The sequence below is a fragment of the Apodemus sylvaticus genome, chromosome 1, assembly GCF_947179515.1.
Source record: "Apodemus sylvaticus chromosome 1, mApoSyl1.1, whole genome shotgun sequence".
Lineage (NCBI taxonomy): Eukaryota > Metazoa > Chordata > Mammalia > Rodentia > Muridae > Apodemus > Apodemus sylvaticus.
In genome coordinates, this window is record NC_067472.1 from 59,140,393 (window position 1) to 59,154,833 (window position 14,441).

Consider the following 14,441-nt stretch of genomic DNA (forward strand, 5'->3'; position numbering starts at 1 on the left):
CAGCTTTTTACAAATTATGGTAAAAAAAAAGCATCATAAAGATTACATAAAGTAGAGCGGGGAGATGGGGTGAAGAACTCTGGGGGGGGGACAGGAAGGAAGGCAACATTTGGGATGTAAATAAATAATTAATTTTAAAAAAGATTACATAAAGCATGAAACTTAAGTTTTACATTTTACATGGTAAGAATCAAAACTGCTAGTGTGTCTATAGTGCCAGCTACCTGGGAGTCTGATACAGAGGATCACGGAGGCCAGGAGGAGGAGTTCAAGTCCACTTGGGCAACATAATGGAGCACCCCCCCTCCCCAAAAAAAGATAAAAGGAAAAGAAAAGAAAGAATCTGAATGGACTTCTGAGAATGAAAAGGTTCTACTACCGAGAGAACAGAGGGAGTGTAATGACAAGAGGAAGCTGAGGGAACATGGGCACACCACAACCAAAACAGTGAGATGAAGGTGTACATACATCTGCTGGACCGCCTCTCAACAGCGTTTCTGCCAGTCTTCAGGGTGTCCTTGCCCGAGTGCTGTAATTTTGATTGATTCTGCTGATGGTCATTAGACAACTTGCCTCCATTTCTCCTGCCATTCACCACCATGTTCTTGGAGTCTCCCAACCACTTCATACCCACAGACAGCCTGACCCAGGAGCATTTAGTCACTCTCTTCAGATAGCTTAGAGAATAATTTCAATGTTCTCTCCTAACAGAAACAAAACATGAAAACAAAACAAAATGGGAGGTAAATATATGAAAGACCATGTCAACAGACTGTAAGAAAGACACACAGAGCACTCTTGTCTCCCTTCCACTTGTCAGTCACAGGACCGGAGTGCCCCACACTTCCCACAGCAGACCTCTAGCTCCATTAACATTCCCTCTTCAGTTACCAAGAGCTGAGAACCATATCTGACTGCACACAGCTCAAGAACCCACTGATACAGCTTGGTAACACTCTATGAACTGCAAGTAAAATACAAGGGAATTACTCCTTTGTCCATAGGAAAGCTTAAGAAAAGGCACCTAGGGGAAGTTCTGTTCACTCCCGAAAGGGACTACTGAAACCCAGGAATTCTTTACTTACAGTGTAAGAATCTGACAGGCACCAAGCCTGATGTCCTGAGTTTGATTCTGGGCTTCATAGATTGAAAGAAAAGAACCACCTCTCCCAAGCTGTCTTCTGATCTCCAGAATCATAATATGAATTTCCTATCTTTCTGCTGTTTGAAGGCATTTAAGGACCCATATTCAAGTATCAGAGTCATACCCATTTAGAAACATGTGCCATACCGTGCCTCACAATGGCAAGAAAATTGAGGGAAACAATGCATATATAATATTCTTCACTCTCTGAACATTAATGAGCTGAATTTGGGGATGGGGATTTGAGGGTCTGAGAGGTCACAGTTATTGCTGCTAATACTCCTTACTAGGGATTTACACTGTAGTCCAAGTCAGCCTAAAAGCTTGCAAAGGAGAACATGCAAAACTGAAGAACCTCAGTCCTAAAGGGAATCTATGAATACTAGCACAACTCCATCAGTGAACAGATAAACTGCTGCAGTGAGCTTGCAACAGAAACAATACAACTCAGTTCCTCTAGCCATGGCTCTCCTGACAACAGATATTGGGTCCTTGTCTTCACAAAGGCATAGAAAACTACAAGTAATAACCATTACTGAGAGCAGTGGGGAATGATGCCAGGGTCTCACACATGCCTAGTCTCATGATAAATTCTGAAAGACTCCAAGGAATGTACACCTTTAATGATACAAACACAAAACTCAATTTCTATGTGCCCTTAAGAGTTCTTTGTATAACTTCACAGAGGGTTTAAAACAACAACAACAGCAAAAAAGGTAGGCTAAGCTAGAAGGTAAAGACACCTGGCTGATGTGGAGGTAGCTGTCGCTGAGGTAATTCCCTCTGGGTCTGTTTCTATTTAAATTCAGCTGCTGTTTAACTTTTATTGAACTAACTTTGGTTTCTTTTGTTTTTGTTTTCAAGACAGGGTTTCTCTGTATAGCCCTGGCTGTCCTGGAACTCATTCTGTAGACCAGGCTGGCCTCGAACTCTGAAATCCACCTGCCTCTGCCTCCCAAGCGCTGGGATCAAAGGTGTGCGCCACCACCGCCCAGCTAGAACTAACTTTTATTGAACTTTCATTTCTCATAGGATAGTCATTAAACTCATAAAGATCCTACTTAAACTGCTTGAGGTATGTACAACTATACCACATATAAGATACATATTACCCAAATAGTAAATTTTGCTTAAAGACTTCTTTTTACTTTTTTAAGTATATGTGTCTGTATGGATGTATACGCAAGTTCTGGTGTCCTTGGAGGCCAGAAATGTACAATCCTCAGAACACAGGAGTATAGAAGGTTATGAGCTGCCTGATGTCGATGTTGAGAATTAAACTCAGCTCCTCCTCTAAGAACAGTATATGTTCTTAACCATTAAATCATCTCTTCAGACCTGAATTTTGTCTAAATACCTTTTATTGATGATCAAATACTATGTACAATGTTTACACTTGAGAAGAAAGAATTACATTATGCCATGTGTGTGTAGTGCCCTTGGGAGATATTGGATACTCTTTAGAGCTGTAGTTAACAGCAATTGTGAGTGCTAAGAACCAAACTCAGGTCCTCTGGAAAAGCAACAAGATAGCTCACTAGACAAAATTGTTTGTCACTAAGGCCAACAACCTGTTTGATTCCCAGAACCCACATAATAAAAGGAAAGAACCAACTCCTGAAAGAAAGACCACTTTCCCCTCCCAAATAAATTTTTTTAAGTTAAAGAACCAATTAAAACATACTTATTTTTATTTTCTGTATATGGGTGTTTTGCCTGCATGTATGTACCACATGCATGCCAGGTATCCATAAAAGTGTTAGATCATGTGGAACTGCATTACAGACAGTTGTAATCTACCATGTGCATGTTGGGAATAGAACTCTGCAAGAGCAGTCAATGTTCTTAATCACTGAGCCATCTCTCCAGCCCTGAATCCACTATTTTTGTCTCCACCCTCAGCTGGGACAACATACTGTGGGATCTCTTGATATCCCTTAACTGTTAACTACACTGCAGTAATATGTTCCTATTGTCTTGAAATTCAAATTAGTTTTTGCCTGACCTCTTCAAATCTTCTTTTATTGGACAGCCACAGTGTTAAGGCTCAAACACAGACATGGCAGGACATACATATGCTATAATTTACATGGCAGGACATACATATGCTATAACTCATATGACAGGACATACATATGCTATAACTCATATGGCAGGACATACATATGCTATAACTTACATGGCAGGACATACATATGCTATAACTTACATGGCAGGATATACATATGCTATAACTCATATGGCAGAACATACATATGCTATAACTCATATGGCAGGACATACATATGCTATAACTTACATGGCAGGACATACATAAGCTATAACTCATATGGCAGGACATACATATGCTATAACTTACATGGCAGGACATATATATGCTATAACTCATATGGCAGGACATATATATGCTATAACTCATATGGCAAGACATATATATGCTGTAACTCATATGGCAGGACATACATATGCTATAACTCACATGGCAGGACATACATATGCTATAATTCATATGGCAGGACATACATATGCTATAACTCATATGGCAGGACATATATATGCTATAACTCATATGGCAGGACATACATATGCTATAACTCATATGGCAGGACATACATATGCTATAACTTATATGGCAGGACATACATATGCTATAACTTACATGGCAGGACATACATATGCTATAACTTCTCTATACTTCTGGCTCGGCACTTAGTTTAAATTCATTTTTATTTCATGTACATTGGTATTTTGCCTGTATGTATGTCTGTGTAAGAATGTCAGATCCCCTGGAAATGGAGTTACAGACAGTGTTGAGCTGATATATAGGTGCTGAGAATTCAATCCAGGTCCTCTAGAAGAACAGCCAGTGCTTTTAACTCCTGAGCAATCCCACCAGCCCTCTGCTCAGCACTTTATTTTTTGTACTTCTAGGAAAAAAGACAAAGACAACCTAAAGCAATTTTGATCCTTTTTGGAAACTCCCAAGAATGCCTCATGTGACAGACCATTTATGAATAATATGCCTTCAGGAGCCCTAAGTGTAATTCTGTAGAACAGGACAGACAGACATGGCTTTAATGTGATGAGTGTACAGATGCCCACAGAGGCCAGAAGGAACAGATCCCTGGGCGATGGAATTAGATTGGTGAGATGCATGATGTGGTGCTGGGTTAGGATTTGGGTTCTGGGCAGCAACTGTTCTATGCAGAATTTTTTTTTTTTTTTTGTGGTGGTGCACACCTTTATTTATATATATATATATATATATGTTTTTTTATATATATTTATATATTTTTTTCTATATTCTTTGTTTACATTCCAAATGATTGCCCCTTTCCCAGTTCCCCCTCCCCTAATGTCCCATAAGCCTTCTTTTTTCCACCCATTCTCCAATCACCTCCCTCCTTTTTCTCTGTCCTGGTACTCCCCTACAATGCTAGATTAAGCCTTTCCAGGATCAGGACCCTCTCCTTACTTCTTCATGGGAGTCATTTGTTATGCTAATTGTACCTTGGGTATTCAGAGCTTCTGGGCTAATTAATACCCACTTACCAGAGATTGCATTCCATGTGTATTCTTTTGTGATTGGGTTACCTCACTTAGAATGATATTTTCCAGTTCCAACCATTTGCCTAAAAATTTCATGAATTCATTATTTTAAATTGCTGAGTAGTATTCCATTGTGTAAATATACCACATTTTCTGTATCCCTCCATTGAGGGACATCTGAGTTCTTTCCAGCTTCTGGCTATTATAAATAAGGCTGCTATGAACATAATGGAGCATATGTCCTTATTATGCAGAATCTTTAAATTACAACTCATACTCCCACTCACAAGATTTGAGGCAGGAACCCCAGTTATGACAAGACTTCTGTGTGGTGCACAAGTTAATATGAGAAGAATTTCTTCACTGTACTATCTGCCAGGGTAAAGAAGATAGACTAATTTTCTTAGAAAATCCACAAAACAAGAAATTTAACCTACAAAAAATTCTACCAAGGATTCTCCCTAAATTTTAGGAAAAGCTCACCAGCAAATCATCCCAGGAACAGCACTTTAGTCACTGCAAGCTATTCTCACTATAGCTGGATGTAGCTTAACAACTAAAGAACTACAACAGGGCTGCGACGATGTGATCAACTGAGGCTGCTGCCTGAACAGGTCCACAGTGTGGGAGCAGTTTATGTCAGTCAAGAGTAACACCAATTTACAAGACACAATACTGTGTGTATAGCTCAGCAGAGGCTCCTAAATTGGAGCTCAGTTGAACTGAAGAATTTTGCATAGGAGCTTGCTGTGTAGACATGGCTGGCTTCAAACTCACAGATATTTTCCTGCCTCTGCCTCCCCTGATTAAAGGAGTACCTGGCTTGTTATCTAATTTTGTAACATATTGTTCAATCAGCTTTTATACAGGTTCCTGTGACCTGAACTCAGCTCCTCATGCTTGTGTGGCAAGTACTTTACCAACTGATCCATCTCCCCAGGCCACCTGTGGGAAAAACATACCAAGAAATGATAAATCAGCAATCAAAGCTAACTGAGATGGCTCAGTGGGTAAGAGGACTTTCCTCACAAGCCTGGCAATCTGAGCTCCATTCCTTGGCCCCACAGAGAGGCAGAAGCTGACCTCCACACGTGCACCAAGGCACATATACAATAATTTGAAAAACAAAAACCAAAAAACTCAATTAAGGGGGTGAAGAGATAGCTAATTAGTTAAGAACACTTGCTGCTCCTACAGAGGTCCCAGGTTCAGCTCTCAGCACCCATACGCCTCAGAACTCTGCAACTCAAGTCCCAGAAGAATACAAGACTCTCTTCTAGCTTTCTAAGGCACACAGGCTTGCATATGGCACACAGACATATGCAGGCTTAACACTCATACACATAAATAAACCCTAACCGATTGCATGAAATACACAGATACCTATACACTGGCATTCATAGGATAGCCAGGGCTACATAGAGAAACCCTGTCTGGAAAAACAAAAACAAAACAAAAAATAAACACCTTAGAGAACAGAGAAGCCGTATAAGCAGGAGTGTTTCTGATCAAGCAGGTGTGGTGACTTTTTCTAAGAAAGCTGAGGAAAGACAGGAAGTCTGCAATCAAAAGTATACCAGGCACAGAGACGCAAACACCAGCCTAGAGCAGAAACACATTCACAGTCTAGTGTGGCTACAGGTAGACAAAAGGTAGAGGAGCAGGTAGGGAAGAGAGGCTGAAAGGACAGGCAACAGAGGGTAGGTTTTAGAAGGCACTTGGAGACAGAATTTATTCTTTCAGAAACACAGGAAGTAGAATGCTGTTAACATTGCCTCAGTTTTAAAGGAGCATATTAGCAGGTTACTGTTGTGAAGAGCTCACAGATTAAAAGCAGAGATGCAACACTGGCCTTGCATAGATAACAAAAAATGGCCAACTTCAGGGTCTTCTCTGAAGGTTGCATGGACAGCACTGAGAGGCTAAATGTGGAGGTTAGACAAGGAGAACTCGTAATTCCTACAGAAGAATTTTGAGGCAGCTAACCAAAACTATAGGAATCTCGGGCTTTGGTCATTCTAGATGCCCAGGGCTGAGAAACAGGCTGGGGAATAACACTTAGTGCTGTGGTACTGATAGTATTTCAAGCCACAGATCCAAATTTCTCTAGGCCTGGGTGTAACTAAAGTAGGCCCAAGAGCTAAGAAGACTAGCTAATAATCCAAAGTCGAGATGAGGATAATAAGGCAGAGGAAGAAGGAGCAAAGAGCAGCCCAGGAGCAGCACCATAAGAAGTCACCTTGGGTAGAGGAAAGTGAGGACAGGCCACTAATAACTGAGCCCTGCTAAGAAATGAACACTGTACAGGGGACATTCAGTCTGAGCTAAAAAAGATGGCAGGACAAAGAGGAAGATTAGCAAAAGAAAGAAGTCTTAAATGCCAAGAAAGATATATGTAAATTAATCTACAGACTGAGGAATGCTAGAAACAGACTAATTAATTTGAGATGGTTTAGGGTCTGAGATAAATTTTAAAATTTTATTTGGGAGCCTGAAGATGTAAATGGTTCAACAGTTAAAAGCACACATTACTCTATCTTTTAGTAATTTTATTTTATTATTTTTTAATGTATGTGAGTGTATTAATAATGTATGTGAGTACCCTTTGGACATACCAGAAGAGGGCATTGTTGGTACCGAGACCCGAGAGGCCTGTGACGTCATATAGGCGACAATTAGAACAGTTTAACTATAGACCTGTTGCTAAGGCAACAACCACCATATACCCAGAATTCAATGGCCCACCTTTACCTGTAATTTACGTCATCACCCGTATATAATTGGGTAGCGGTCCCCCCCCCCCCCCCCGCCTTTTCCTTCCTTCTTCCCGCCTGCTACACCTTTCCCCATCTTAAATAAAGCCCCACGTGGAACTGTTTGGCCTGGTGTATCTCATTCTGGCCCACATCTCCACCGCATCCCCTCGGCCCACGTGGCGGGCAGCCAGGTGACCTGTGCTTCGGCGTAGGCAGATGACCTGCATGGAAAAAACCAACAGGCATCACATCAGATCCCCTTACAGATGATTGTGAGCCACCATGTGGTTGCTGGGAACTGAACTCAGGACCTCTGGAAGAATAGTCAGTGTTCTTAACTGCTAAGCCATCTCTCCAGCCCTAATAATTTTATTTTTATATGTATATGTGTGCACCTGAGGCACCATATGCCTGTAGAAGCTCTTTTTTTTTGGGGGGGGAGGGTTTCAAGACAGGGTTTCTCTGTGTGGTCCTCGCTGTCCTGGAACTCACTCTGTAGACCAGGCTGGCCTCGACCTCAGAAATCCGCCTGTCTCTGCCTCCCAAGTTCTTGAATTACAGGGGTGTGCCACCACGCCCGGTCCTGTAGAAGCTCTTAAAGGTGAGAAGAAAAAAGCTGGGCAGTGGTGGCGAACGCCTATAATCCCAGCATTCTGAGAGACAGAGGCAGGCAGATTTCTGAGTTTGAGGCCAGCCTGGTCTACAGAGTGAGTTCCAGGACAGCCAGGGCTATAAAGAGAAACCCGGTCTCGAAAAAAACCAAAATCAAAAAAAAAAAAAAAAAAAATCAATCAATCAATAAATAAATAAATAAAAGTGAGAAGAAAGAGATGGATCACCTGGAACCTGAGTTACAGGCAGTTATGAGCTAACATGTGAGTGCTTGGAGCCAAACCCAGATCCTCTACAACAGTAGTAAATGATTAACTACTGAACCATCTCTCCGGCTCCATTACTTTTATATTAGCATGAATATTTTGCATATATACCTGTATATCCACCATGTGTGTGCCTAGTAACCTTGGAGGCCACAAGGAGGGAGCCACCTGTCTAGTCCCCATGTTAAAACTTTTTAACAACTGGTGGACATGGTAATAGATACCCATAATTCCAGTACTAGAGGTGCAGAGGCAGGAGGATCAGCAATTAAAACTCAGGTACAAAACCAAGTTTGATGTCAGTCTGCGCTACATAAGACCTGGCCTCAAAGGAAAAAAGGGAGAGGGCAGTGGTGGTGGGGAACCTACTACTTTTGACTTGCTAGATGGACATGTCAAATGTGTCCATGCTTCCTAAATATTTATGTTTATGCACACAGGTTACTGTTGTTGCACTCAGTCTTGGACAGAGAAATTTCTCTCTTCAATGGTCAGCACTTAATCCAGAGACTCAAAGCAGTCCAAAGTGCTGAGAATAAGTGACTATTGAGTGTTCGGCCCAAAATGGGACATCTGCATCGAACCCTACTCCATGGCTCAGAGAACATCAAGGAGGAAGAGGTGGAAAGAATGTAAGAATAGGATGATTGGGGGCGGGGGTGGAGGGGGGAGAGTGCTGTGAACCAGGAACTCTCTCATGAACTCACTACCATTGTGTTTATCTGCACAAGATCAAGACAGCAGCCATCAGTCAAGTCAGTATTCCAGCAACCAAAACTATACCAGTACAATACTATACTAACAAGACTCAGTGGATTACAAAATAGGAAGACACACACACACACAAAGAGGAAAGATTGTGTTTTGGGGGGTTGCTGGGAGGAGTGGAGGGAAAAGTTGGGGGGGTATGATCAAGATACATTGTTTTGTATATGATATTGTCAAAGAATACATCCAGGATACTCTATATAAAAAGTTAATTCTCTGGACTGGAGTGACATGCTTTTCTAAGTAAAAGATGATGAAGTCCCAAGGGGTGACCCTGCATGCTCTGAAAATGATGCAACTAGATTCTGAGGAAAGGTAACAGTAACTGCACTAGGGATGGCAGCATCATTCCCAAGAGGCTGGTTCATCAACACTAAAGGAGAGTCATCGGATCAACAAGTAGGAGAAAAGGCAATGTTTCTCAGGCTCTAGGACCAAGCACAAGGTTGTGCATGGGAGCTAGAAATTAGGATCAGCATGAAGCACATTAGAAAACTGTTTAAATAAGAAAGTACTCAGGGAATTAAGAAGGATAGTCTGGAGGCTTAAAAAGACAATGAATTTGAGGCCAACTACATAATAAGATCTCCACCTCAAATATAGTACAAAATAATCCCACCCCTCCAAAAGAATTGAAGTAGAAATGGAAACTCGTAATCACACCATGTTATAATATTACTAAGATAAAGAGCACCCATCCACTACCACACCTCCTCTCCCATGAGAATACTGCAGCTGCATTCAGGGGAAAGGGCACTATTTTCCCTAAATTCCTATTTACTTATATTCAGAAAAACACCCAATTCAGAAAAAAACATAGTTATCTCAGTAAATGTACTTGACTCAGGAAGTATCCTGTGCCCAACAACAATGGACATCTTCCCACCCAGTCTCAGGATGAAAGCACAGCGCTGGTAGGGCTCCTGAGTTGACAGTCCTGGCCCATTTGGAGGACTCTGCTTCCAAATATAACTTCAAGATGGGAGAGTTTCCTGTTTAATGCTGTACAAAAACTACTTTTTAAAATTCTGCAGAGAGGGCCTGAGAGATGGCTGAGGTTAAGGCACCGGTTGCTCTTGCAGAGGACCCAGGTTTAATTCCTAGCACCAATATGGCAGCTCACAACCACTTGTAACTTTTAACTCCAGTTCCAGAGGATCTGATTCCCTCTTCTGAACTCCACAGGCACAAGGTACACACATTCTGTACAGATATACAAGCAGGTAAGACACAAATTGACAAAATTATTAAAAAAAATTTTCTTAATGTGGTAGAAATAAAAACATTCATTCTGAGTGACTAAAGAATTTTAACATAATTCCTATGACATTATTAAGAACTGAACAAGTTTAACATGCTGGGCTTATCTGTGTGTTTTATCTTAGCAAAAGCATACAGTAGCAGGAACAATCCCAAATGGTTGAAAAGAAAATAGAAGTTAAAAAGCAGACTATAGCACCAGTGACATGGCTCAATGGGTAAAGATGTGCTTCCTGTCACACCTGATGACCTGGGATCAATTCCTGGGACCCACACAGTTGTACTCGGACTTCTTTACGAACATTATGGCATGCATGCACACAAAGAAACATTAAATTAAAAACAATAAAACAGGCTCTATCTCGTTAAAGAATTCTGGAGATCTTTATTCAGAGGAGCAAATAAGGGCTGGAGAGATGGCTCAGGGGTTAAGAGCACCCATTGGCTGCCCTTCCAGAGGTCCCGAGTTCAATTCCCAGCAACCACATGGTGGCTCACAACCATCTGTATTGGGATCAGATGGCTTCTTCTGCTGTGTCTGAAGGCAACAACAGTGTATGCCCATACATTAAATAAATACATAAATATTTAAAAAGAAAAGCAAATAAAATATTATTTAAGTGATCTAGCTACAATTTAATTTGGTAGCATGATTATCCTGGGGTCACTGACAGTACTTTACCTGGAATACTGTCAGCTTGGCAGCATGAGCACATAATCTTCTGCAGTAAAAATTACAGACACACCAAAAATAAAAACTGAAAATGTCCACTGCTTCCTACCACAGGGCCTCTGACCTGGATGTTGCCAGCCTGTTCCAGCCCTGCAGGTTCAGCTTCCCCACTCTCCATGTTTTGTCTGCTGATTCATGGATAATTCACAAGCTGTGTGTGCTGTGCATAGTCCTTGGGAACACTGGCACTCAATATTGCAGTGGAAGCTTCAAGGTAGTACTTACACTACACAACGGTGGACATACCACAGGTCTATCTGTATCATTCCCTCTATTTTCAAACCCCAAGTTCAATGAGCCCAATTGGTTGTTAAGTTTTTCCTTCCACATCTAAGACTCCAAATGTGCTACACAGCAGACTCCAAGTCAGTTTCATCAGTGCTATTCCAGGCCCACCTACAATCAGCATATACCTACTCTCTAAGGAACCCTACAGCAAACTGCCCAGTCCACACTACAACGTAAGCTACCAGAAGCATTTGTGTCCAACATCCCATCACAAGATGTCAATTTGATGGCACAAATGCTCGGTTGATAATTTTCTAGGAAGTGACCATAAATTTATGGTTAGTGCTTGCTTCTGTGACTACATTGTTGGAAAGCATCTCATTTGAAAAGCCAGATGACTTGGTAAGACTGTTAGGAAACAAACGAAAGAAGCATAGGAGATTTTTGTTACTCTAAACTCTCATGATGCCTCCACCTACAATGAAGCTGTCTATCACAAGTGTGTAGACTCAAAGAATCAAAGAGCAGGTCTCTACAGTTTAAGACAAGATAACAACACATCATTATTATCAGGTTGCCCTTTCTAATTTCCTTTTCTAGCTTCTGTAAAGCTAAGCTCAGATGCACTTGCTCTGCCAATCGACAGCACTCCGAGGTGCCCTTGGACGTTATACCTCCGTCTGGACACAAGATAATCAGGCCTGAAGCCAAGAGACTCACCTCCCACCTTTTCAGTATATTTTAAAGGCTAGTTTTGAAAATCGTTGATCATGATAAGTTTGCTAGGCTGATTTACTCTAAAGAAGAAAGCAGAGGGTTGAAAATGGCAGCAATGTTTGTTAGGTTCCATCTCCCAGAACTTAGGAATGTAACAAGGAAAGGGCTGAAGGTGTTATTATTAAATTAAGAGCTTTATGATAAGATTAATTCTGAAACACTTAAGTAAGCCTCTAATGCCATAAAAAACGTCCTTGAACAAGAGACAAAGGGGCTAAGGCCAGCTCCTCACCACATTCTGGTTTGAGCTAGGTGATACCATAACACACTACTCTTGCTTTAAGCTGTCAAGAACCAGGTAGTTTGTTCCAACAGCCAAAGGAAAACTGCTACAAAGACTATGACAAAGTACACCAAGATAATAACTTGTCATCAGACTAGAAGCACACAAAATCCCACCACATTCAAGACTGTTCTTATAGAATCAATATATTGAAAACATCTTCAAAGTTATTTCTCTTGTGATATAGGTACAGACTTGCATGATTCCAGAAATACAGCTGGCTTTTCTTTAAAGATTTTGTTTTGTTTTGTTTTTGTTTTTTTGGATTTGGTTTTTTTAAGACAGGGTTTCTCTATATAGCCCTGGCTGTCCTGGAACTCACTCTGTAGACCAGGCTGGTCTCAAAGATTTATTTATTATATTTAGGTACACTGTAGTTATCTTCAGACACTCCAGAAGAGGGAGTCAGATCTTGTTGCAGATGGTTGTGAGCCACCATATGGCTGCTGGATTTGAACTTAGGACCTTTGGAAGAGCAGTCAATGCTCTTAACCGCTGAGCCATGTCTCTCGCCCTACAGCTGGCTTTTCAACTATACCAGGTACTAAGGTGGTATGTGATAAGCCAAATAACCACTTCGTCTTAGGAGTGCCATGGTTGACACTGTCCTATTTTATCGAAAGCCTATTTAGATAAAAAGTTTGATTTAGCAAAACACTATAAACACTAAAAGCCCTCTACTGATAAGTTCTGCCTAGGCAGTTACCATATTTGGCTGTGGCTCTACAATTGGAACTCTCCAAATGCTTCAGTAGAAAAATATTGACTGACAGTTTCTTCTACCTCCACATTTGGAGTGCTTGACCATGGCTTTTATGTAAGAGACACTCCTTGACTCCAAGTATTATTTCTAAAATGAAGGTTTTAGCTATGGTATTGTAAAGAAAGTCCACAAAACTGAACACTGTCTCCATTTTCCTACCTGATTAGGGCTCACTCAGTGTTAACACCCAATACAAACACAGGCCAATCCAGCCAATATTCCCTTTGCTGTACTTTCAGTCCCTTTTCTAGACACAGATGCCACCTACTGCCATACATCAGGAAGTACTGCTTCTATAGCTCATAGCTCCAAACAGTACTCAACTTCTGAGCAAAAAAAGGTGGTTCTTGGGCTGGAGAGATGGCTCAGCAATTAGGAGCACTGACTGTTCTACCAGAGGTCCTGAGTTCAATTCCCAGCACCCACATGGAAGCTCACAACCATCTGTAAAGGGGTTCAATGCCCTAGTCTGGTGTGTATTAAGAGAGTGACAGTGTATTCATATATATAAGTAAATAAATGTATTAAAGATTTCATCCTCTCTACTGCAAAATGTCTCAGTTTCTGGGGCCTAGGAGATGGTTCAACAGTTAAAAGAGCATACTGTTCTTGCAGAGGACCCGAGTTTAGTTACCAGCACCCACACTGGGTAGCTCACTGTAACTCCAGCTCCAGGAGACCCAATCCCCCCCCCCCCAGACACCCTCAGATGCAGCATAAATTTATACAAACATGGGTAAAAACAAAAACCAAAGGAAGAAATCCAGTTGGGCACACTAGCTCATGTCTATAATCCCAATTACTTGGGAGACTGAAGCAGCCTAGTGTTTGGGGCCACTAGACTACTTAGTGAGATGTTCTCATAAGATAGATTAAAAACCCATGCAGTCTTAAGTAGCAAGTTATTTGACTAATTCATTCCCAACAAAGTGTCACATTCAATAATACATGACATACAACAAAACAAAAGTACTCTGAGTTTTATCATAGGAGATTCAGTGTCAAGGAAGGAAACAAGGATGAGCAAGACACACAGGCACTAGACAGGAGAGCCATGCCTTGCAGAGCAGCCCCTCACCTACAGTGAGGCAACAGGGTCTGTGTGGTACAACAGATGCACTCTCTTAACTAGTGTTCTGGGTGTGGCTTCACTTTGACTTAGAGCCATAAACTGAATAGCACATCATGAGTAAACGCACAACTCTGTAATACATACACAATGCTACCACTGTCTTCCTCAATGTATTATTGAGAACAAGGCCGGAAGAATTAGGCAAGATTAAGCCAAGGTTAGATTGGAAA

The 14,441-nt window shown here is 41.3% G+C and overlaps 1 protein-coding gene across 4 annotated transcripts in view; it reads right to left on the reverse strand.

Moving 5' to 3' along the window:
* The window catches only part of Kmt5b (lysine methyltransferase 5B), a 49,629-nt gene that overhangs the window by 28,074 nt on the left and 7,114 nt on the right, over positions 1-14,441 (reverse strand). For 3 of the 4 annotated variants that reach the window (XM_052194090.1, XM_052194083.1, XM_052194100.1), the window contains one exon: positions 469-704. The exons of the other annotated variant lie outside the window; for it this stretch is intronic. In XM_052194090.1, the coding sequence (XP_052050050.1) occupies positions 469-628 (160 nt within the window). In that variant the 5' untranslated portion in view covers positions 629-704. The remainder of the gene's footprint in view (positions 1-468; positions 705-14,441) is intronic. 4 annotated transcript variants of the gene reach the window in all.